Consider the following 24,361-nt stretch of genomic DNA (forward strand, 5'->3'; position numbering starts at 1 on the left):
ATGAAACAGTAAGAGAAGTGCCTTTAGCCCTCAGCCTGTTCCAGTGGCATGCTCAGAACATGTCCCTTCTGTCTCCGCTCTTCTGCTTGGCAAGGCAGGTTACTTAATGCAATGGGAAGGCCAGGAACGTTCATCACTTTTAAAGAAAGCCAGCAACATGCTTACTGCTGCCCTTTATGCCCCACACTGCTTTTTTTTCTCCAGTTACAAAAGGCATGGCTTTCCCAACATGTGTTGGTGAAAAACTAGCATGTGAAACAGCATTCCAAACTGACAGTATATGTGCCATGATAAAATGCCAGCATAGTGTGAGCTCTGAAACAGTCATTTCAGAGCTCAAATAATAAAAACTCAGAGTTATTATTATGAACATCTTGCCCAATTACTAGGTGAAGTGCAAACTAGGTGAACAGATAATTGTTTTGGCCTCTAGTGGGCGCAGAGTTACTATTTTTCACTCATTTTGTAGCTGAAAGTAAGACATGTGGGAAGTTCTATGTGCCAGTTCTTTGTTGGATGCATTCTCAGTCTTAAACATTCATGATCAATCTGTTTGTGAATCTTCCAAGTGATTGTAAGTTTCCTGAAAAAGCAACCAATGCACCTACAAAACATTTCCTCACCTACAACAGCATTTTAGTCCACTAGGGTTGCCAAGTCCAATTCAAGAAATATCTGGGGACTTTGGGGGTGGAGCCAGGAGACTTTGGGGGTGGAGCCAGGAGACTTTGGGGTGGGGGCAGGAGACATTAGGGGTGGAGCCAAGATCAAGGCTGTGACAAGCATAATTGAACTCCAAAAGGAGTTCTGGCCATCACATTTAAAGGGACAGCACACCTTTTCAAAGCCTTCCTTCCATAGGAAATAATGAAGGATGGGGCACCTTCTTATGGGGCTCATAGAATTTGACCCCTTAGTCCAATCTTTTTGAAACTTAGTGGGTATTTTGGGGAGAGGCACTAGATGATATACTGAAAAATTGGTGCCTCTACCCCAAAAAACAGCCCCCCAGAGCCCCAGATACCCACGGATCAATTCTCCATGCTTTTCTATGGGAATAAATCTCCATAGGGAATAACAGAGTTCCCAGCAGACATTTCCCTCCCCTCCCCCCGCTTTCTGACGACCCTGAAACGGGGGGAGGGCCTCCAAACCGAGGGATCCCCTGCCCCCACCTGGGGATTGGCAACACTATAGTCCACACGTATCTCCTCTGTAGTTATCATAATGTCCATTCATTCATTCACTCACTCACTCATTCATTGATAGTCCACTTTTTTCCCTAGGACTCAAGATGTATTATAAAAAAATTAAAAATTCTATCACACAGCATAAGTTCTCCAATCAACAGTCCAACAGAACTAAAGTTACAGAATAGATTGAATTGCAGTAATCTAATCTAGAGGTTTGTTGGTTGGTTGGTTCAATTTATAGCCCTCCCTCAGGGCTCAGAGTGGGTGACAATATTCATATAAACAGTGTTCACAAGTTTAAATCTATTCAGACAGCTTTTACAACACTACTGGCAACTGATAAATTAAGACATTAAAAGGAAGCACGACAATGTGCCCCTTATCTAGGGGGAGAATAGATATCTTTTTGTTGTTGTTCAGTCACACAGTCGAGTCCGATTCTTTGTGACCCCATGGACAAAGTCACGCCAGGCCCTCCTGTCTTCCACCATCCTCCAAAGTCTGCTCAAATTCGTGTTTGTTACATCCGTAACACTGTCCAACCATCTCATCTTCTGCCGTCCCCTTCTTCCTTTGCCTTCTGTCTTTCTTAGCATCAGGATCTTCTCCAGGGAGTGCTCCCTTCGCATTTGGTGGCCAAAGTATTTGAGCTTCAGCTTCAGCATCTGACCTTCCAGGGAACAGTTTGGGTTTATTTCCCTTAGGGCTGACTGATTTGATCTTCTTGATCAAATCAGATATCTTACAGATTGGTAAATAGGGAAAACAGGAAAAAGGGGAAATGGACAAGGGGAGGATAGGAGGGAGGCCAGTCTAGATGAAACTACTGCTGTCTTCAACCATTGCTGTCGTTCCCCCCACCCCCATACCCCTGATAGAATATTTTTTTTCTTACAGGCCCTGCAGAACTGCATCAGATCCCACAGGATCCAGATCTCACTCTGCAGAAAGTTTTACCAGGCCTGGGCAAGGGCTGAAAAAGCCCTGACTGTGGTTGAGGACAGCTGGATACTTTTGGGGCCAGGGATCACCAGTAAGTTGTTTTCCATTTAGTGTAAGGCTCTTGGAAGCAACAGATACAACTGGGTATCATCTGCATACTTATGGCAACCCATTCCCAAATGCCATATCAGCTAGGTGAGGGGGTGCATGTTGATGTTAAATAACATTGGGGAGAGGATTGCCCCTTGGGAAACACTACACACCAAAGGATAACATGTTGAAACCCTCCTCCCAAGCACCACCCTCTGTCCCTGACCTTGGAGAAATTAGAACAGCCATTTCAAAGCTGTCCCACATGTCCCCACATAAGTGAGGTGATGGGTCAACAGATCATAATCAACCATGTCAAATGCTGCCATCAGATCGAGTAATAACAGCAGCACTGACCCACCTTGATCCAGCTATCTATGGAGATTATCTGTGATGGCAACCAGCATTATCTCCATCCCATGGTTGGGACGGAATGGGTCCACAGCCAATGTGTCCTCCAGAAAAGCCTGGAGCTGTTGCACTGCTACTCTCTCAACCACCTTACCCAGGATTCAAAAGTGGGCAGTAGTTGGATGAATCAGTAGGATCCAGAGATGGTTTCAAGAACAGCCTCACTACTGCCTCCTTTAATCTTTAAGTGAAAATTTATCATGTCCATCAGGGGAACCTATTCTCCATCACAGCTTTTGCCAGCCATGGTGGACAGGGGTCTAGGAGGCAAAGATTTATGACAAAAGAAATGGTAAGAAAAATCTTGAACCAAAGTTTTCAAAAGATTCTGACAGTAGGAGAGAGTAGAGTTAGCATAATGAAAGAGTTGCCAAGACAAGTGATAAATGACAGGAAATCTTACAAGAAACTGACAGAGAAACTGCGTGTTAATGGAACAAGATACAGATGGATAATACCTGAAGGTTTGAGTTTTGAGCTACATGGAAGAAGGATTACAATTACGAGTGCACATGAGCTGTGTAGTTTCTATGAACAGAATAAAGACTTTGCACCATAATGGATTACAAATTATTATCTTGGAAGGTAAATGGACTAAATTCACCGCAAAAAAAGAAAGCAACATTTTATTGGATTAAAAAGCGAAATTGTAATATAATTTGTTTACAAGAAATCCATATACAACAAAAAGATTACAAATATTTATGAAATAAACAATTAGAATTGGAATTTTTTTCATTGGCGGAACAAAAGAAAAGGGGTGTAATTTTTTATATTAATCAACAATTAGAGCCAAAATTAATATTTAAAGACAAGGATGGAAGATATGTGGAGATAGAGATAATGATAAATGCAAAGAAAACGTTGTTATTAGGACTGTATGCACCAAATGGCGCAAAAGATGCTTTTTTCAAAGACATTACCCGACAGCTTGATGAAGTGACTTATGACCAGATATTGATGATGGGAGACTTTAACTGAAAAATACAGAACAAAATGGATAGGTCTGGACAAAAAAGTAACAACAAGGAAGGAAAACTGCCAAAATCTTTTTTTGAACTGGTTAAACAAGAAAATTTGGAAGATATCTGGAGAAAATTCAACCCGGAAGTAAGAGACTATACTTTTTTTTCAGTGAGACATAACACTTATTCCAGAATTGACATGTTATGGGGTACTAAAGATTTGGGCCTCATAACTAAAAAAGTAGAGATTTTATCAAAGATAAGTGCTGATCATAACCCAATATTATGGGTTACAAAACTGCAAAAAAACCCCAAGAAGATGGAGATTAAATGAAGATTTACTACAGAATAAAGAAATAGTGACATCTCTAGAAAACGAAACTAAAGCTTTCTTCCAAATAAATGATAAAGATATAGAATTTCAGACGGTATGGGATGCTTATAAAGCAGTAATGAGAGGAATATTGGTTACTTTGAATAATAAAGACAAGAGGGCAAAAGAAAAACAAATGCTCGACATTCAAAATGAAATAAAGAAAAAACAAGAGGAACTGAGAAAAAGGCCAGGGAAAAAGAAAATTATAAGGGAGATTACTATATTACAAACTCAAATGAGACATTTGCTGAACAAAGAAATTGAATGGAATTTGAAAAAATTGTAACAGAAATCTTTTGAGGGTGCAAATAAGCCTGGAAAGTATTTAGCTTGGCAATTGAAGAAAAAGAGAGAAAGTAAAATTATTAGTAAAATTGTGACTGGTGGAAGAGAGGTCGTAGATCAAGAAGGAATAAAAAGAGAATTTTTTAAGTATTATGCCAACTTATTTAAGGGTGTGAAAATAAAGAAAAGATTGAAGAGTACTTGCAAAATGTTAAAATAGCACCCTTAATGGAAAATATGAAGAAAATTTTGAATGATCCAATTGAAAAAAATGGAAATTGAAGCAGCAATTAATGCAATGAAAATTGGTAAGGTGCTTGGGCTGGATGGATATACGGCTAAATTTTTTTAAAAAATTAAAGAATTAGTACCAAAATTGATGAATATGATGAGAATAAAAGGGAAAATACCAAATACCTGGAAAAAAGCTATAATTTCGTTGATACCTAAAGAAGATAGAGATGTCACGAATGTACAGAACTATAGACCAATTTCATTATTTTTTTTTTTTTTTAAATTTAATCCAACGTTTATTGAAGTAATTCAAATTATACAAACATGGAAAGACAAAAGTAACAACATTGGAAAAAGTCTTCAGTGTAACACTTCTGATGTCTATTAACCAAGCAACGTGGGAGGATATGAAGAAAACGTATATCGATGCGTGACTGCATATACATATATATATCTAACAACTTAAATAATAATTATAACCACAACTTTATCGGGAAGGGGTAAAGCAGGAAGAAAATAAACACAAGGTGTGCGTATTAACTTGGGATCTTAGGTATCCTATAGGGAAGATGGTCACTAAGTGAAAGGTTAATATAACAAGAGGTCTTTATAAATAGAACATTTGGTAGAAGGGTTAATGTAAAATGGGTCACTGTCTAATTTCTCCAAAACAGGTAACCAAGTTGCAATGTAGTTAGTATGGGCTCGAAGAGGATCTGACTGATCTAGTGAGGCTTGGATTCTATCCATAGCAATATGCTCCCAAATTTTGAGTACCCATGAATCAAGCGACAACAATTTCATTATTAAATACTGATTATAAGATATACACAAGAATCCTGGCAGAACGACTTAAACAATATTTGATGAACTTTATAAAGGAAGATCAAGCAGGATTTCTCCCTAAAAGACAAATAAGAGATAATATAAGAACAATTGTTAATATTGTAGAATATTATGAAAAACATCCAGAAAAGAAAGTTGCATTATTCTTTGCGGATGCAGAGAAAGCTTTTGATAATTTGAACTGGGACTTTATGTTTGCAGTTATGGAAAAGATAGAACTTGGAGAGCACTTTATAAGAATGATAAAAGCAATATATATGGAACAGAGGGCAAAGTTGTGTATAAATGCAGACCTTACAGATAATATGATTATTAGTAAAGGTACAAGACAAGGTTGCCCGCTTTCACCACTGTTGTTTATTATGACTCTCGAAATTTTACTGATACAAGTACAAGATGATAAAGAAATAGAAGGGCTAAAAATCAGAGGATCTATTTACAAATATAGAGCATTTGCTGATGACATAATGTTTATAACTGAAAATTCTGTACAAGTAACACCTTTGTTGTTAACTAAGATACAAGAATATGGTGAATTGGCGGGACTTTATGTTAATAAAGAAAAGTCAAAACTTTTATGGAAAAAATATACAAGCAAACAAACAAAAGGAATTGCAGAGATTGATGGGATGTGAAGTTGCTTCCAAAGTAAAATATTTGGGCTTGGAGATAACAATGAAGAATATTGATTTATTTAAAAATAACTATGAAAAGCTATGGCATAAGATGGATGAAAACTTGATTAAATGGAATAAACTTAATTTGACATTGTTGGGTAGAATAGCTGCAATTAAGATGAACATTTTGCCGAGAATAATGTATTTGTTTCAAACTATTCCGATTGTGAAAGATAGTAAACAATTCAATAAATGGCAAAGGAAGATTTCAGAATTTGTCTGAGCTGGGAAGAAACCAAGGATTAAAATGAAAATTTTAACAGATGTTAAAGAGAGAGGAGGATTCCAGCTGCCAGACTTAAGAATATATCATGTTGCTGTTTGCTTAGTATAGATAAAAGACTGGGTGACGCTGTCAAATAAAAAACTTTTAATGTTGGAAGGTCATGGAAATAAATTCGGCTGGCACGCTTACATGTACTATGGGAAGAAAAAAATGGATGGTTTTTTCTTTCACCATTATATAAGAAATAATCTGTTAAATACATGGATGAAGTATAAGAAGTATGGTGATGAGAGAGAGCCATTATGGATAGTGCCAGAAGAAGTGATAAAAATAACAGCTAAGACCGATGAAGAAAGAGGGTTGTCATACAATCAACTATTAAAAATACAAAGTGGTAAAATAGAATTGAAATCCACGGAGGAGTTGAACAACAAATATGATTGGTTTCAAATGCAACAAATAAAGAGCCTGGTGGAAAATGATATTAAAGCTGAAGGAATAAGACAAGAGCAAACAGAAATGGAGAAAGTTCTGCTTGGAGATAATGAAAAATTAATTTCAAAAATATATAAGTTACTCTTAAAATGGTCTACGGAAGATGAAGTAGTAAAATCTCAAATGATTAAATGGGCAATCAATGTAAATAAAGAAATACAGATGGATACATGGGAATATCTTTGGAAGAACTCTATGAAACTTTCAACATGTCAAAGTATTAAAGAGAACTGTTTTAAAATGATGTACAGATGGTATATGACCCCTAAAAAGTTGGCAAAGATGAACAATAAGATGCCAGATAGATGTTGAAAATGTAAAAAACATGAAGGTTCTTTCTACCATATGTGGTGGACTTGTGAAAGAGCAAAAAAGTATTGGCAGATGATTCAACAAGAAATTTCTAAGATCTTGGGATATGAATTTAAGAAAGTAGCAGAAACATTTCTGTTGGGATTACAAATGGAAACATTTCCAAAAGAAGATAGAACTTTGATTTGGTACTTGCTTTCAGTGGCTAGGACATTGTATGTGCAGTTATGGAAGCAAGAAAAAATACCAGAAAAATGGGATTGGATTACAAAAATAATAACATGGAGTGAGATGGATAAACTAACAAGAATCTTAAGAGACTATGATTTGAAAGTTTATAGAAAGGAGTGGAAAAAGTTTAGAGGTTATGTAGAAAAACAATGGAAAATAAAAGGACATTGGACATTTTTTTAATAATGATTAAGTATTAGAAAAAAGAAGAACATGAATCTAGGCTTATATGGTTCATATGATTTAAGGGTACCTTTAAGTGTTAACATTTTAAGTTTATAACATCGGCGGGAGTCAAGTAGCGGGGGGAGGGGGATTTAGAAAATAGCATATGGGGAAAATTAAAAAAAATTATTAATAGATAATGTTACCATATGTTATTAATAAAATTCTTTAAACATAAAAGAATTCTGGAGAACTCAAATGCATGCATACTGTTTAGTGTTGTTTTGGTTGGTCTTAAAAAAAGGGAAAGGAACTACCTTTACCTTTTTAATAAAAAGTAACGTAATATATGGGGGGGGGGGTTGGTTATTTCTCTCATTACTTCCCTTTATTATTTTGTGACAAAAAAACCCTAAGAATACTCTGAAAAATTCAAGCCCAAAGGCAAATCCATTTGTCTTGATGGATGTTTTGTTATGTTTCAGTCCAGGATTTTCCACTTGCTAAATGAAAAAAGAAAAGTTAAATAATTGACCCCTTTGGTGCTCATACATGGCTTGGAAGGAAGGTGAATGAATGCCTACAGGCAAAAATTTAAGAAATCTAATTTTTTAGGTCTGTGAAGGAGGCATGTTTGAGAGACATAACTCACCCCCTCCCATTTTTTGACCCACCAATTTATCTAGAGATGAGAACAAGAAACTAAATCCAAGATGTATTCAAACAGATAGAAGTGTATTCTGGATAAATAACAGCATATTAGGATTTGACTGAATAACTAAAAATAAGGTACAGTTCAAGGAACTGGAAAATGTCTCCCTGACCTATGATCTAAGGTTTTGCATAGTACAAAAGTTTCACACAAATGCAAATTCTGTTTTAACAGAATGCTTGTTAAGTACAATCCCCAGTTTAAAACCAGTGTTTGAAGGGTAGTTTTTAAGACTGCATATAAGCAGGGCTTTTTTTGAGCAGGAACACACAGGAATGCAGTTCTGGCTGGCTTGGTGTCAGGGGGTGTGCCTAGTATGCAAATAGTTCCTGCTTCGCTTTTTCTACAAAAAAAGCCCTATGTGAAACAATGGTGATGTCAGGGGTGTGGCCTAATATACAAATGAGTTCCTGCTGGGCTTTTCCTGCAAAAAAAAAAGAAGCCCTGTATATAAGTCTTTAATGTCTCTGAAATGCTGAGTGGGCTTTTGCTCAATGGGCAGACCTCAGCAGGATGTAATGTCATAGAACTGATCCTCCAAAGCAGCCATTTTCTCTAGGGCAACTGATCTCAGTAGCCTGGAGATCAGTTGTAATTCTGGAAGATATCCTGGCCCCACCTGGATTCTGGGAACCCTACTTATTCTGTTCAGCACAATTTCCTGTGCAGTTTGGGCTCCTGGATTAGGCTCAGAGATGGGCCTCAACTTGATTCACTGCAAGACACGATTCTGTGTTCTCAGAGTTTCTCTTGAATGAGAAAGTAGGAAATTCATTGGAAATCTTCAAAGCATTTGCCTAAAGTAAATGGAAAACAGCAGGTCTGGTTGTTTAGTAGGGAATAGATTCACAGCCATACTTATTGAGGGGGGGGGCAAGAAGAGGGATGTGGGTGGCCACACTGTGCCTATGACCAGCATTCTCTGAGAGAGAGTAGAGCTTCTTTCACTCAATTCCCATGCTAGTATTTTGGTGATTTCCTTCTGTCTTTAACATGCGCACAAATTACAGGCCTTACAAGTCAAACCCTTGTGGCTCTGAGTGTAGTTTGCACAGCAGCTCACTTATCAGTGACTCCCACCAGAGCCTGGCTTTAATTCCCCATGACATGCTAATATGCTGGAGAGTCTCAAACCCTTCTTTATCTGTGTCTCTTTTTTTCCCTCCTCCTTTTCTTTTTGTAGCTCTTCAGTCTCTGTGAGCAGTTTGACCCAGCCTGTGTGTGGAATTCCCAGCCTGTAGAAGCCCTGTCGCAGTTCAGAGCCTTGCCATCTTGCATTTCTAGAGGCAGCAGCAAGAGAGAATGAAACTCTTCTCCCCTTTCAGCAAGTCTTTTTTCCTGATTGTCATCTTTATGGTTCTGCAAGGCTCAGGAAACCTGAATCCAGACACTCCTGAATGCAGTCCAAGAGAAGGCGATTCTGCATGTCCAGGGTCTCTAGTGGCCATACTTCCTCCATCATCAGAAGGTGGTTGTGATGGACTGGGGAGCTGCAAACTCCATGTGCTCATGCCCGAAGAGCTGGCAACACCAGAGGAAGTGCAAGAAGTTCCTCCTGGGCAACAGCAGCAGATGGAGTTCAAGCAGCTCCTGAAGCACGCTGGAGAGATCAACAAACAAAACCCTTCAAGGACAAGGACCCTGATGGAAAACAGAGTATCATCAGCTTGGTGGAAAACAGAGTATCATCCATGTCTTCAAGTTTGCAGAAATTGCAGGAGGAGGGTCGAGTGAATCTGATCCGCCTGGAGAAGCAGCTCAACTCTTTGACAGCCCTGCTGCTGGGGATCCTGTCTGGCTGCAAATTGCCTTGCAGTGAATCAGTTCTGAAGGCATCCATTCTTGGTGAGTACACTGGAGTTCTTGGCTTCCAGTTTTCTAACTAGCCTCTCTTGAGAAAAGCTAGACATCTCCAGTAAAACAAATACAACGTGCAATGTTGCTTGGTTTTACCAAAATTGTAAACACAAATGGACTCATAGGAGGTAAAGCAAGAAGGGAATCTAGTTGAATTCCCTGATTCTTGACACCTTATGCATAAATGTATTCTCTAGTCCCAACAACAGATGTTAATACAAAACTGATGTTTATCTCCACTGTTCCTACCTTCAGCCTATCTTTTCCTTCTAACAATCCTATGATGATGTTATAGGAGTCTATGCATAAGACTAAAGTTTTAGTCCAGTGGTATCTTTAAGACCATCAAAGTTGGTCTTAAACGTGCCACTGGAGCCAAACTTTGTTATATCTCTTCAAACTGACACAGCTGCCTATGTATAAGACTGTGTATAATTTCATTTCATTTCTAACTTGCCTTTCATTATTATGTAGATCCAGGACTGACAGAGTTGCCAGTTGGCTTGGGAAATATCTGGAGATTTTGAGGGTGGAGCCTGAGGAGGGTAATGCCATAGCATACACCTTCCAGAGTGGCCATTTTCTCCAGGTGAACTGATTTCTGTCACCTGGAGATCAGTTGTAATCCCAGATCTCTAACTACCACCTGGAGGTTGGCACCCCTAAGGACTGATTACAAAGTTAATAAAAACAATCTATCAAACAAATACTAAAATGAGGAAAATCCAGTAACAACCACAAATCCCTAACTGCAGCATAGACCGAGATAGATAGGCTTCTCAGTGGTCTGTGGCTTCATGGTTAAGCACTGGCTTTTCATGCAAAAGGTCCCAGATTCAATCCCCAACATCTCCAGTTAAGAGGCTCAGATGGGGAGGTTCACACATTCTGACCAATGTAGGTTTTAAGAGAAGTGATTGGATTTACGGTATACCCCGCCCTTTGCTAGCCAAAGGAGTCTCAGAGCATCTTACAATCTCCTTTCTCTTCCCCTCCCCACAACAGACACCCTGTGAGGTAGGTGGGGCTGAGAGAGCTCTCCCAAAACGGCTCTTATGCAGAACAACCCTCAGAGAAATTATGGCTAACCCAAGGTCACATCAGCAGGTGTATGTGGAGGAGTGGGGAATCAAACCTGGTTCTCCCAGATAAGAGTCCACGCATTTAACCACTACACCAAACTGGCTCTCAATACATTCTCAATACAAAGTGGTCTTGTAAAGAAGACACTTCAAGCGTCATATATGAAAGCTACATTAAAATGACCAGTTGACTTGATCAAATGTTTTTTCAACTTTTGATCAATGGCAGAGAGACCAAGAGAGAAAATGGCAGTTGAACTGCTATTCTTTTGGATTGCTGCCATTATGTCCAGAAAAGCCAGTCATTGGTCTGCACATGGGCCTGTGTAGTACAAAGCCAATCTGAACTCACTGCAGACTCTTTGCAGGCTCATTGCTAATAGTTTAGATATATTATTGCAAAGTTATATATTTTGGCACCATCATGGTTGCCTGACATCTTGTTCTTGTTTTAGGATCACAGCGACAGTAGTCTCGTTCCCTGAATCAGTAAAGGTCTCATTCATAGATCCCTCTGTGACTTTTCAGAGCTCAAGTCTGAAACCTGAATATCTTTCAGCTGGAAATCCACCCAGTCCTTGCGCCTGCCGTGTCGCTGCCAAATTAATCTCATGTATTACAATTAGATAGCAATCTAGGCCATAGCTAGGGTAGAGCAACAGAAGCTGCTGCCTGGGAAATAACTGAGTGGGGCGGTAACACAGTTATGCCCCTCTCCTCAAAAGAGCAAAATAAGAGAGTTTTAACATTTGCAGTTGCCATTTTTGCTCAGAAATTGAAATGGAGTTGAAAGTATCAAACTGCCACCATTCTGGAGTAGTGAATGAGAAGGAGGAGAGCCCTACAGCTTTATCATCAATTATCTCTTGGAAGCAACTGAGGTCAGAGGTGGCTTATGCAGCACAATGTAGGCCACTGTGAACAAACAGCTGGCACTACCCAGTACAGCAGAATTATATTCCCCATTCCCCAGCACTATGCTGTGTGAGCTGTCCTCAGCAACAGAGCTCATTTCCTGCATTCTGCCCCTTCCACCAGCTATTAGATGTATGTGCAAGTTTTTTAAAATGTTGCATAGGATACATAAGTGTCAAGCTATAGAACTGCATTGCTTCAAATTTAGAACCTCCAATAAATGTTCTTTTAGATCAGGATCCCTTCCTGCACCATGAAGTTCTAAGTAAAGTTTTGTAAATTGCTCACAGAGATCTAGTCGGATACAACTTCTGATCCTGGCTATGGTGGGTCATAGAGCATTGAGAGGCCATGTTCTCAAGACCAATCTGTACCCTTGTTTCCTTCCCAAGGTGAGCTCTGCCCAGAATGAAATCAGTCTGGAAGAAACAGTCTAGTCTGTAATATCTGTGATTCAGGGTGACTACAGTAGCTCACATTTCCACTTTATCCCATTTTAGATTTCCAAATGGTCACATTAATACGTGCACCAAGCAGAGCCTGGCTTAACTTTAAAGCCCTATATGGCCGAGGTCCTGTCTACCTTAGGGACCATCTCTCCCCACATATTCCCCAGAGGGTACTGAGATCTGGATCACAAAATCTATTAGAAATCCCCGGGCTGAGGGAGGCAAGATTGTAGGCTACCAGAGAACGAGCCTTCTCTATTGCTGCCCCCCACTGGTGGAACCAACTCCCTGATGATGTTAGAACCTTGCGGGACCTTGCCCAATTCCGCAAGGCTTGTAATCAACACTTTTTCGAATGGCCTTCAACTAAAGTACAGAGCTGCTTAACATCATGGTATGGAATTTAGCACCAAAACTGTTTTTAAAATCTGTTCAATATTTAAAGTGTAATTGTTAATTTTAATTTATCTTACTGTAATTGTTTTTATTGCTTTGTGTGCCCTGAGCCTGCCCTGGTGGGGAGGGCAGGATACAAATAAAAAGTATTATTATATTATTATTAACAGGAATGGGCAATGCTTCAGAGTCCTCATTCGCTTCTTGCCCAGCTTCCTTTTTCTCTGCCTCCCCCTCCTTTCCTTTCCTTTTCTTCCCCTCCCCATTTCTTCTGCATGACATGTTCCACTCCTCTTCTCTTTGATGTCTGACATCCCAACAGTTTGCATTCCTGCAGGAATTCCAGACAGCTGGATGTTGCATTAGAAAGAAATGGTTGAGGGGCTTGCTCCTGACTTTTTTATCTGTCAGGCTGTCTGGTGCTGTAAAAGGAACTATTCTCTCTCTTTCGAACACAATCCCCCCACTGTTTGCCGTTTCCTCAGATTGGACCTCCAGATAGTGCCCTCTTCCTCTCAACATCCTCCCTTCTGATTATGCCGGACCAAAAGATGAATAGAAAAAGAGATGGAGATGTTATCATGGGAGAGGGAAGGAATGGCATTGAGCCAGCATCCCTTGAAAAGCTTATTTGGGGATGGGGAGGGGATGAGATCAACTGGCTTTCATTTAGGCATATAACTTGGAAAATAATACATTTTTTAAAACCGCAAACCCCTAATTGATTTGTAAACATATACCATCCATTTCTAGGGAACCACCATGGTTCAGAAAGTCTTAACTAGTCAGACACAATGCTAGAAAACCCACATCCATAAGAACCCTGCTGGATCAGACTGGTATGCATCCCAGACCAGCATTCTGGTTCACATTGTGGTTAACCACTTGCCGTGGAGGGCCAGCAAACAGGGAATAGAGGCCTTCCCCTGAAGTTGTTTCTTAAAACTGGAATTCAGAGGTCCACTGCCTCTGGATACAACAGTTCTCTTTTGTCATTATGGGCCTATGTCCTATGGCTTTGTTTAAAGCCTTTTTAAAGCTTGTGGTAGATAACCTGTGTGGAATTCTTACTGCAAGGATGACCAGCTTCTGTACTTTTATGAGGCACTGTAGTCTTCATAGCTGGAAGTGTATTTTTCTACTGAATTTGACTCCTTAATGGGAGGGCACTGGGTTGGACCAACACAGCATTTCTACAAAGGAACCCACAAACATTACACTTTCCAAGCCCTTGGGATTTTGTCATTCTTTTCCTTGGCCACACTGTTTGCAAGATCCTTTCCAAGCTCTTGGAATTTCGTTGTTCTGAATAATTTGATTTGACTGATTGATTTAAATATGTTACCCTGCTCTTCTACAACAGTAAGGACTCAAAGAGTCTTACAAAAATAGTGTGTGTGTGTGTGTGTGTAAAACCTCTTTCCTCTGTGGTTAGCTTATAGAAATTCATTATTACATATCTCAGAATTAAATGTGACAGCTACACGCTTTTCCCTAGAAGATGTCTGTGCTTTCCATAGTCCATTTGCATTCAGTAAATGTATAAGAGTGTGGATAGAATACTGTCCTCATACCTTCTTCTTTCATTTGAAATCCAGTCATGGTGGAAATATGTGAGCTGTGGACAGGGTAGGTCTCTCTTGCGAGTTTAATATGAGTTTGCCAAAGGGCTATCACTTTGAGTAGTTTACTGGGGCCTGTGCCCTTAAGAGTTAGGTTGCAGGACAAAGTTCAAGAGACCCAGTTCTCCATCACACCTCTGTACTTGGAAGAGCTGCAGCCTTGAATGGCTGTCTGTGTCAGAATATAACTGGTGACTGATTTGTACAGGATCTCTCTTGTCCACAGCATTCTAGGCAGCAAAGTGCACTGATTAGATTCTGCATTGTAAAATGGACGGGGATTTAACAGATGGATTCAAACATTAGCAATTCTGTAGAAGAAGATTGGATGACTCCATCATTAGTGATTAGAAGATGACAAGATGATGTTTATCACATTAAGTATTTTCAGGATCTTCATTGATTTCATTGATTCTTCATTGATACGTATTCCACGTATCTTTTTTCAGATTTAGGAAAAGAACACAATGCTGAAGAGACACCAGCACTTTTCGGTTAGTAGAAATCAACCATCTCTCTCTCATAGCTTTACATTTGATTTATTGCTTACATTGTACCAGGGCCTTTTTTTTGTAGAAAAAGCCCAGCAGGAACTCGTTTGCATATCAGGTCACATCCCTGACATCACCATTGTTTCACACAGAAAAAGGCCAAACAGGAACTGATTTGCATATTAGGCCACACCCCCTGATTCCAAGCCAGCCGGAACTGTGCGTTCTGTGCGTTCCTGCTCAAAGAAAGGCCCTGCTTTGTACCATTATATTGTACCTACCTGAGGAGGGCAGGGTTTAGGCGAGGGACTTCAATACCATAGAGTCCACCTCCAATGTGGCCATTTTCTCCAGGTGAACTGTTGCCTGGAGATCAGTTGTAATAGAGGGTGATATCTAGCCATTACCTGGAGGTTGATGAATAGGAGAAACCTGTGTTCAACAAGCTCACTCACAAGGAATTCTTTTGCTGAAAAAAGCTCTGTCACTTTTATGACTCTTGCTTATATCAGCACATATAACAATTCAAGGTAAATAACCCTATTCGTACAAACATTTCATGATATAACACTAAATAATAAACAAAAAGAGAACACTGACAAGTTCACCCAGGCAAAAGCCTATGTTTGAGCCTCTTGCTTGTTAGGTAGACCTCTTGTTTCAACGGTTGATGTTGTTTGTGTCAAAGTGTTACTTTGTAACAATGTTGCAAAACATTAGTTGTAGCTCAAAAGTTCTCCAGAAACATGCTAAATTGCTAAAACAGATAGGACTCCCAGACTATATTGAAGTATATGGGATAACACTATTCTAGATAAGCACGTGTTTCGATGTCCACTTCTTGATCACACTACTTCAAATTTTGGAACCAATGCTCAGACAGCTATAGATGCAGTTAATCAATTACTGAGGCAGCATTAGCAGTTAGTCAATTACTGAGGCGGCATAACCTGGAGATGGCAATTATTATGCATGGTGTTCTGGAAGTAGTACAGCAAAGAGCTTTCAGTCTACAATGGAGACAAAACAAGAGGAGGAAAAAAGGACCTTAGGGGAGGGAAATAGCCATCCTTTTCAAATATGTCTATCAGATCAGGCCTTACTCACATGAACTTCTAATGTAAATAAAGACTACACAGGAGCAGGATTATGCCACCATCATCCAGCTTTGCATCCACATGTTGGTTATAATGCTTAACTGGGATCAAAACATTCCTATGCACATAGCTCTGGCCAGCTGCATTTAAAAATAAAGTCGCCTTCTTTTCACCTCTCTCCCCCTCCCCCCTCCACCTTCCTTCCTTCCTTCCTGCTCTCCAGCATCTGATGTTAATGTCTTGTGGCTGTTAAACATCTAACATTGATTCTATGTAGCTCTTACATTAGGCAAGTTTAGCCACCCCTGCTTTGGCCCTTGACTAGAGACCCCATTTAACCATTATATCCAACATGTGGAGATGAGAGAAGGCAGACACTCCCCAACCATAGATAGTCTCTACTCACTTGGGAGGCACTGGTGCTATTTAGCTCAGCATCTGCTTTCTTACGAAGCAGAATTCCTCTCTATCCTGTTAGCATAACTATAATAAAGTTAATAGGCATTCTTGACCATATAACAAAAGGGTTTCTGCAAAGCAGGTAGCATATCCAGAACTGGGTCCCATCGTCAGGCCCTAGTGGCTTGCTATAACTCACTATGTCATCTGCTTCCAGTGGAACCTTCTGAAAAATCCGAGCACACCTATCCTCAAGATTGTGCTGAGATCCACAAGCAGGGCATCCAGGACAGCGGGATTTACACCATCCAGCCCATTCCTCTCCATCAGCCCTTTGAGGTAAGGTAGGTAGTTTCAGGCATGCACCTAAATACATTAATCAGATCACCACATGCCAAGTATGGTCTGCTCCATTCAGCTAGGGGTTCACAATCATGATGCATATGCAACTTCTTGCTCCAATACTGTGTGGCTCTATAGCCCATTAAAGTTGTCACACTGACACATACAGGATGTGTAATGATACTTACCCAAGTGGATGGTGGTTTCCGTTCATCTTCCTATACATCCTTAATGGAAAATCTTTTGTCCTTTCTGCTTGGCTTGTATATCCTAAGTGCAAAGGACCACTACAGCCACCTGCTTGTTTTAAACCTTTTCATTCACCACTTGTATACTTTCGTTTACAGTCCCTTCAACCTCCTTGAAATTTACAGAAATGTTCTTTGAGTTTCTGAAGTGGGTCCTCACATTGTGTTCCTAGTATCTCTGAATGAACTCTTTTCAAAGGATGTGCCTTCATCCTTCTTCCGTTTGTTCAATTTCTGCCTTTAATGAATAGATCTCTCCCTTATTTTATTTATTTATTGTATTTGTCTTTTTCCTTTCCATAAAATGTTCAAAGTGGCTTGAAATTTTACAGTAAAAAGAATGTAAATAACATAAAACCAAAATCATACTGAAACCCATAAATCAATAAAAGTAGCAATAATAGAATCAATCCTCAAAAGCTATCAGAAATTTTAAAGTATAAAGTGCATAATCCTGCAAATGTTCTGTGTCATTGAAAGCATTAGACCCATGGAACATTTATTAATGGTAGCAGGCCATCTCTTTAATATCCACCACATGCTAAAGAGCATACCCTTGGTTCTGGTCAAACCAACATGTGTGGATTTTTTGGGTCTATGTGCACGCAGTGCTTTTTTTAGAATCTGAAATTCCTCTGATCAACTGCTTGGTAAAAGAGGGGCAGGGACTAAACCCCTCCCTATCTCCCCTCCTGAGCTGTTTCATGGGGTTTCAGCTTTTTAAAATGAATTCTGAGATGTTGAGTGGGACTGGAGAATTATACATGTAACACCTGTATGTGCATTTAATTCTCTGTCCTGCCACAACATCTGCACAGAGAAGCCTGCTTCCCCCACCAGGATCTGTGTGCTCCTATTATGCATCAATTAATCTGTAGTAAACACCACATCTGGGGACCTTGCTGTCTAAGTAGAATGATCATTTCATGCATAACTATGCTTTGAAAAGAAAAAGGGGTGTCTATTATTTTAAAACCAATTTTTAAGTATGTTAAGGGAGTTTAAAAAGTGTTAAATACTAATTTGCACCCTTTTTGTATGATCCGTTAAAATGTGTCCCAACTTCAATGTAACATTTGTACAATTCTCCTGCAATAGCAGTGTAGCCTGTCATCCTGTGGTATCAAGGAAGACTCAAGAGGTGAGCATATGCTTTGCATGCAGACGGTCATATTTTCAATCCCCAGCTTCTCCAGTTACAGGATCTTCGGTAGCTAGTGTTGGGGAAGACATCAGACCCTGCAGATTGACTCCCAGGCAAAGTAGAAAGTACTGACAAAACAGAGACGGCTCAGTGCGTTGATTCCATGTCAGGCAGTTTCACATATCCATCCAGACTTGCAAGGAATAGCTATGCTGCTATTGGAATCCATTCATAAAATCTGAGTAGATAGACAGAAACGAGGTATTCCAGAGAATCAAAAAGAATTAATTCCAGAGTGTTTAAAAGGAACAAACTAATTCAGCACTTTAACACAAGTAATAGCCAACCATGCACTTGTGCTGGAACTCTGCAGTCACCACAGGATTAAAGTAAAATTCATCATGTGGTGCCTGAATGGGTGACAGTGCCAATCATTAGCACTTCCTGCTCATCATGACAAGGGCAATAGTTAGGTATGTATTGTAATAGACTCAGTCCATAAAATGCAAGCAGAAGGATAGTTAATCCAAAAAAAGATGAATATGCATTCTGTAAAGCCAAAATGGCAATGTTAGTCCATTGCCTTGTTGATAAGGGAACTATTGTTTGTATGATTAAAGAATCTCTCTCACTTTCCTTGGTCCTGAAGCAACGGGTTTCATCAAGGATCAGCCTTGAAACCAAAGCTGCAACCAAAGTCTGAGTCAAATGAAGAATCTCAGAGACATTTAGTAGGTCATTTTTATATTGGCTTTGTAAAAGAATCCTTGGAATTGTGTTTTGATAGGGACTGAGAATTCTGTTAGAAATGCCTAAACCTCCTGCTCCAACATTTCCCTAGCTTCCGTGTGAGCAGGGATTTTAAGTACGTGATGCCCAAATTTCGAGAATGAGCATAGGTAAGAGAAAACCACCTCCAGCCTGGAAGATGATGTCATCATGGCACGGTGTGAATTTGGGGTGGAATTATTTGGTTGCCAGTCTCCAGGTGGTAACTGGAGATCTCCCAGAATTACTGTTGGTCTCCAAACAATAGAGATCAGTTGCCCTGGAGAAAACAGCTGCTTTGGAATGTTCACTGAATGGCATTATACCCTACAGAGGTCCCTCCCCTCCCCAAACTTCACCCTCCCCAGGCTCCACTCTCCCCCATGTCTCCAGGTATTTCCCACTCAGAGCTGGCAACTCTAGGTGGAGAAGATCAGAACAGGGCTTTCTTTTCTGTTTTCTGCAGGGGCATTCTACTTCTGCTGCTCACTGATGACATTTGTCTTTTGTATTCTCAGGCACACTGTGACATGGAAACAGATGGTGGTGGATGGACCGTGATCCAACGCCGGCAGGATGGTGCTGTGGATTTCAACCGCACTTGGAAAGAGTACAGGCAAGGGTTTGGCAGCTTGCAAGGTGAGCACTGGTTGGGCATCGAGCACCTCCACAGTTTAACCCATCTGGGTCAGCATATGCTACACATTGAGCTGGAGGACTGGTATGGTGTCAAGTGGCATGCTATTTACCGCAAATTCAAAGTGGCCAGCGAGGCCAACAAGTATCGTCTGACAGCCCAGGAATATCAGGGCAATGCAGGCAATGCTCTGAGCTACAGTCGCAACTACAACCATGATCATAAATGCTTCACGACCTGGGACAGTGACAATGACAACTACCCTATGGGCAATTGTGGGGCATACTATGGAGCAGGCTGGTGGTTTGATTCCTGCCTAGCTGCCAACGTCAATGGGAAATACCACCGGGGACGCTACAGCGGGGTGACCAGTGGCATCTACTGGGGAACATGGTACATTTTGATTGACAAAAGGACCAATCAGAAGTATTCTTTCAAGAAGGTGGAGATGAAGACCAGACCTCTTGGCTTTTAAGAGCAGTCCACAGCCCAAATAATGTGTACAGAACTTGTGGCAGGGAAAGGATCTTCTCAATCAGGAGATCAAAGTGAGCAGGAAAAAATAAAAGACAATTGCCTGCTGCTGAGATGGGCGAGTCTAAAGCAAAGGAAGACTTTGAATATTTCATTCAAAATAAGATGAAACCTTAGTCATGATGGGTAGTTTGGCCAAGACTTGTGCGAGGGGCACTATAAACATAATCTCCAAACCACTCACAACCTTCTTCCTCAGTAATACTTAGCAAGACCCAGTCCTGCAACCACCATGTTGAATCGCAGCTGCAGAACCTTGCTTGCTCTTTCATGACTTTGCTAAGTTAGAGCACAGGTTACTTTATGCTTCATGGTGGCATCCATTGCTGATTCATCAGACATGGTGGCCACTGGGAAAGGCTTCCCTGCCTGTTAGCGGATGCTGAGTTCCTGCTAGACTTATTCTCACAGGCCAGGTCCACCAACCAGGAAGCCATACTTTATTCTGAAGAGGAATCAGGTCAAGGGAGAGGGTCCAAGTCATATGTAGAATGAAGACTTTTGCAGACATGAGTGCTCCATCATTTGCATCCCTCACCATCACCCCTCGAGGACATTATATTGAGTTTTACAAAAAAAGACTATGAGCATCTTGAAATGACCTGGATGTTCCTGTTACTTAACTTCCAAGGGAGAGAAGTCAGGATCAGGGATCAGCTCTAGAAACCTTATTCCTTTACTCCATATATGTACAGAGAGAAGTTTAGAATGTCTCTGAGTACAACCCAGAGGCATTCAGATGTCTAATTTGCCTTTTCTAGACACTGGAAGGTAGAGAAAAGTGACCCTGTACTCAAGCTTTCCAGGGTCATGCCAGTTTGGAGCACCAGAACCAGACAAGTTTCTTTTGTGAGCATCTTTAATATTGTACTTGCTTGACCAGAAGTCCACCTGCTCACTTCGGAAAAGAGACAGGAAAATAACAGGCAGATACCACCACTAATGCTGAGCATGCTTTGTGTCCACACAACACAACTGGGTATATTTCTAAACCCAGAATTTGCTCCTAGCTCTGGAGGATTCAGAAAACTTTACTCACAGTAAATTCAAGCCACTTGTCATAGCTCCAAATTATACTAAAGAGTGTTGTTGTTCAGTCGTACCACCTCTTAATTGGCAAATTACCGACCGGTTTCTAATTTACCGTTTTTAGGTAAAATTATTGAGAGGGCAGTGGCGTTGCAACTACAGGGTTTTCTGGATGACGCTTCCGTCCTAGACCCTTGCCAGTCCGGCTTTCGCCCGGGCCACGGGACGGAGACAGTGCTGGTCGCCTTAGCGGATGACCTCCAGCGGCAACTGGATCGAGGTGGCGTGGCGGTGCTGATGCTGTTAGACCTGTCGGCAGCGTTCGACACGGTCGACCATCGGCTACTGACCCGCCGCCTCGCCGACATAGAGGTCAGGGGGCTGGCCTTGCAATGGCTTTCCTCCTTCCTCAAAGGTCGGGGACAAAGGGTGGCAATCGGGGGTGAGCTTTCCCAGAGGCGCACACTAGATTGTGGGGTGCCTCAGGGAGCAGTTCTCTCCCCGATGTTATTTAACATCTACATGCGCCCCCTTGCCCAGATTGCCCGGAGTTTTGGACTGGGTTGTCATCAATATGCGGATGACACCCAGCTCTATCTGCTAGTGGATGGCCGGCCTGACTGCGTCCCAGTGAATTTAGACCGGGCACTGCAGGCCGTGGCAACCTGGCTTAGGCTGAGTGGGTTGAAGCTGAACCCGACGAAGACAGAGGTCCTTTGCGTGGGGTGCGGCGCTCTGGGAAGGGAAATACCCCTCCCGGTTTTTGACGGTGCGCCGCTGAAAGCGGCGGGCCGGGTCAAGAGCCTGGGAGTACTACTGGAGCCTTCACTATCAATGGAGGCCCAGGTAGCGGCCACTGCCAAGTCGGCATTTTTTCATCTGAAGCGGGCAAGGCAGTTGGCTCCCTTCCTGGAGCGCCGGGACCTCGCAACAGTGATCCATGCGACGGTCACCTCAAGATTAGATTACTGCAATGCCCTCTACATGGGGCTGCCTTTGTGTCGAACCCGGAAGCTGCAGCTGGTGCAGAACGCAGCGGCCAGGCTGTTATTAGGACTCCCGAAATGGGAGCACATACAGCCGGGGCTGCGTGAACTGCACTGGCTGCCAGTTACATACCGGGTCCGATACAAAGTGCTGGTTATCACCTTTAAAGCCCTATATGGCCGAGGACCTGCCTACCTGAGGGACCGTCTCTCCCCATATGAGCCCCAGAGAGCACTGAGGTCAGCAGGGAAGAACATGCTGACTATCCCTGGGCCAAAGGAAGCAAAATTACAGAGTACCCGGGCACGGGCCTTCTCTGTTACAGCCCCGTGCCTTTGGAATCAACTCCCGGAGGAGGTACGGGCCCTGCGGAATTTGGATCAATTCCGCAGGGCCTGTAAGACCATTCTTTTTAAGCAGGCTTTTATAGACCGTTGATAGGATGGCTGTTTAATCCATCAACGATTTATCCAGTGACCCCTGCCATAACATAAGTGAACAGAACAACATCAGGAAGATCACTACCGTCCAAACCATGGAATGATCCAGGCAACTGGAACTGGTTTTAGATCGCTGTTTTAAATTATTGTATAATCTTATATTGTTTTAGATTGTATTTTATATTACTGTATAACCTAATTGTTTTAAACCCTATATTGTATAACTTATTGAAATGTTGTTAGCCGCCCTGAGCCTGCCTAGGCGGGGAGGGCGGGATATAAATAAAATTTATTATTATTATTATATTATTAATTGAGAAAAACATTCCAGTGGGATAGCCATATTAGTCTGTTGATAGTAGAAAAATGGTGTCCTTTGGCATTTTAGGTCCCGCAGGTCTTGTGCCCATTTATTCTTTTGAGTAGATGCCAGCCTGTTTTGTCCTATGCAGACTGCAGAAAGGTCCTCTTCCCAGATGACTCACGTATTGGCATATATCGGTACGCTCCTGGCAGTACAGTTGATATCTATAGTTCCTGTCATAATACTGCCTGAGTAGATACGGAGACCCAGAGCTGGTATCCAGGTTTGCTGCTGGGTCTGAGCCTTAGGTTAATCTCTGTAAGTGGGCCACTATTGCTGATGACTATATTAGATTAAGGGGCTGCTTTTTTGGTTCAAGATAACTAGCACTAAAGAAACTTTAGTTATTTCAGCTGAGTATATTCCAAACTTTTTGATGCCGGGAGGGGGAAGGGTTCTGAGATTTTCTCTGGCTTAAAACTTGAAGCATATACTCAGAACATTTGATCAGCTTCCACAATAAAGGGTATCCTTCTTGAAAGATGGGGAAAATGCAGTTGAGACTACATCCCTTCCCTTCTGCGCTCAAGAATGAGACCAATCTTTCTGGACAATGGTGATGCATTTAGGATTCTATTTGTCTGTAGTAGAGGGAATCCCAATACATCTATACTCCCTCTGCCTGGCGTGACTTCACTGTCCTCTTCTTGCCAGGGAGGAAAGGAATCAGTGCTTTACAAGACTTCCCCACCAAGGGCAGAGTGGTAGATGCATCCAATAAGATGGCTTCATTTCTCAGAAGAAGACAACTGCAGATTTATACCCTGCCCTTCTCTCTGAATCAGAGACTCAGAGCAGCTTACAATCTCCTATATCTTCTCCCCCCACAACAGTCACCCTGTGAGGTGGGTGGGGCTGAGAGGGCTCTGCTAGATCTATGGCTAACCCAAGGCCATTCCAGCAGCTGGAAGTGGAGGAGTGGGTAATCAAACCTAGTTCTCCCAGATAAGAGTTCACACATTTAACCACTACACCAAACTGGCTCAGGGCTTATTGATTCCATTCATAGTGCTCAGTTTGGGGATCACCATTCAGACTGCACAAAAATAGACATTATTAAAAATATTTTTTAAGTAATCCTGGAATCTGTAATCCCTGGGCACTATTCGAACTGGAAGCAGTGCATGTGTCTTTGGGCACCACCAGTGATGACATTACAATGGTCTCCATCATCATTATTTTTTAAAGACTCCAAAAATAGTTATCAATATGAGGCAAGTCATAATACCAGACAGGCTTCTCTGCATCTTTTCTCGTTCTGCTACCTTCTCCTAAAAGATAGCTAAAATTTGTTAAAGGATTCTGAACTGGGAGCAAAAAAGGCAGTAAATAACAAATCATATGAAATTGCCTTAATACAAAGACAGCCCATTGATTGCTTTAGCTGATATCATCTACTC

General features: G+C 41.3%; 1 protein-coding gene across 1 annotated transcript; it reads left to right on the forward strand.

Annotated features, from left to right (window-relative positions):
- Nucleotides 1-9,441: 9,441 nt before the first annotated feature.
- Nucleotides 9,442-20,230, forward strand: LOC132571487 (fibroleukin-like). Its single transcript, XM_060238286.1, is given in 5 exon segments — nucleotides 9,442-9,813; nucleotides 9,816-10,005; nucleotides 14,931-14,975; nucleotides 16,686-16,807; nucleotides 19,489-20,230. Coding segments are annotated over 5 exon segments (1,302 nt in total). The 5' UTR covers nucleotides 9,442-9,462; the 3' UTR covers nucleotides 20,083-20,230.
- Nucleotides 20,231-24,361: the final 4,131 nt, after the last annotated feature.

The sequence above is a fragment of the Heteronotia binoei genome, chromosome 5 (assembly GCF_032191835.1).
Source record: "Heteronotia binoei isolate CCM8104 ecotype False Entrance Well chromosome 5, APGP_CSIRO_Hbin_v1, whole genome shotgun sequence".
Classification (NCBI taxonomy): domain Eukaryota; kingdom Metazoa; phylum Chordata; class Lepidosauria; order Squamata; family Gekkonidae; genus Heteronotia; species Heteronotia binoei.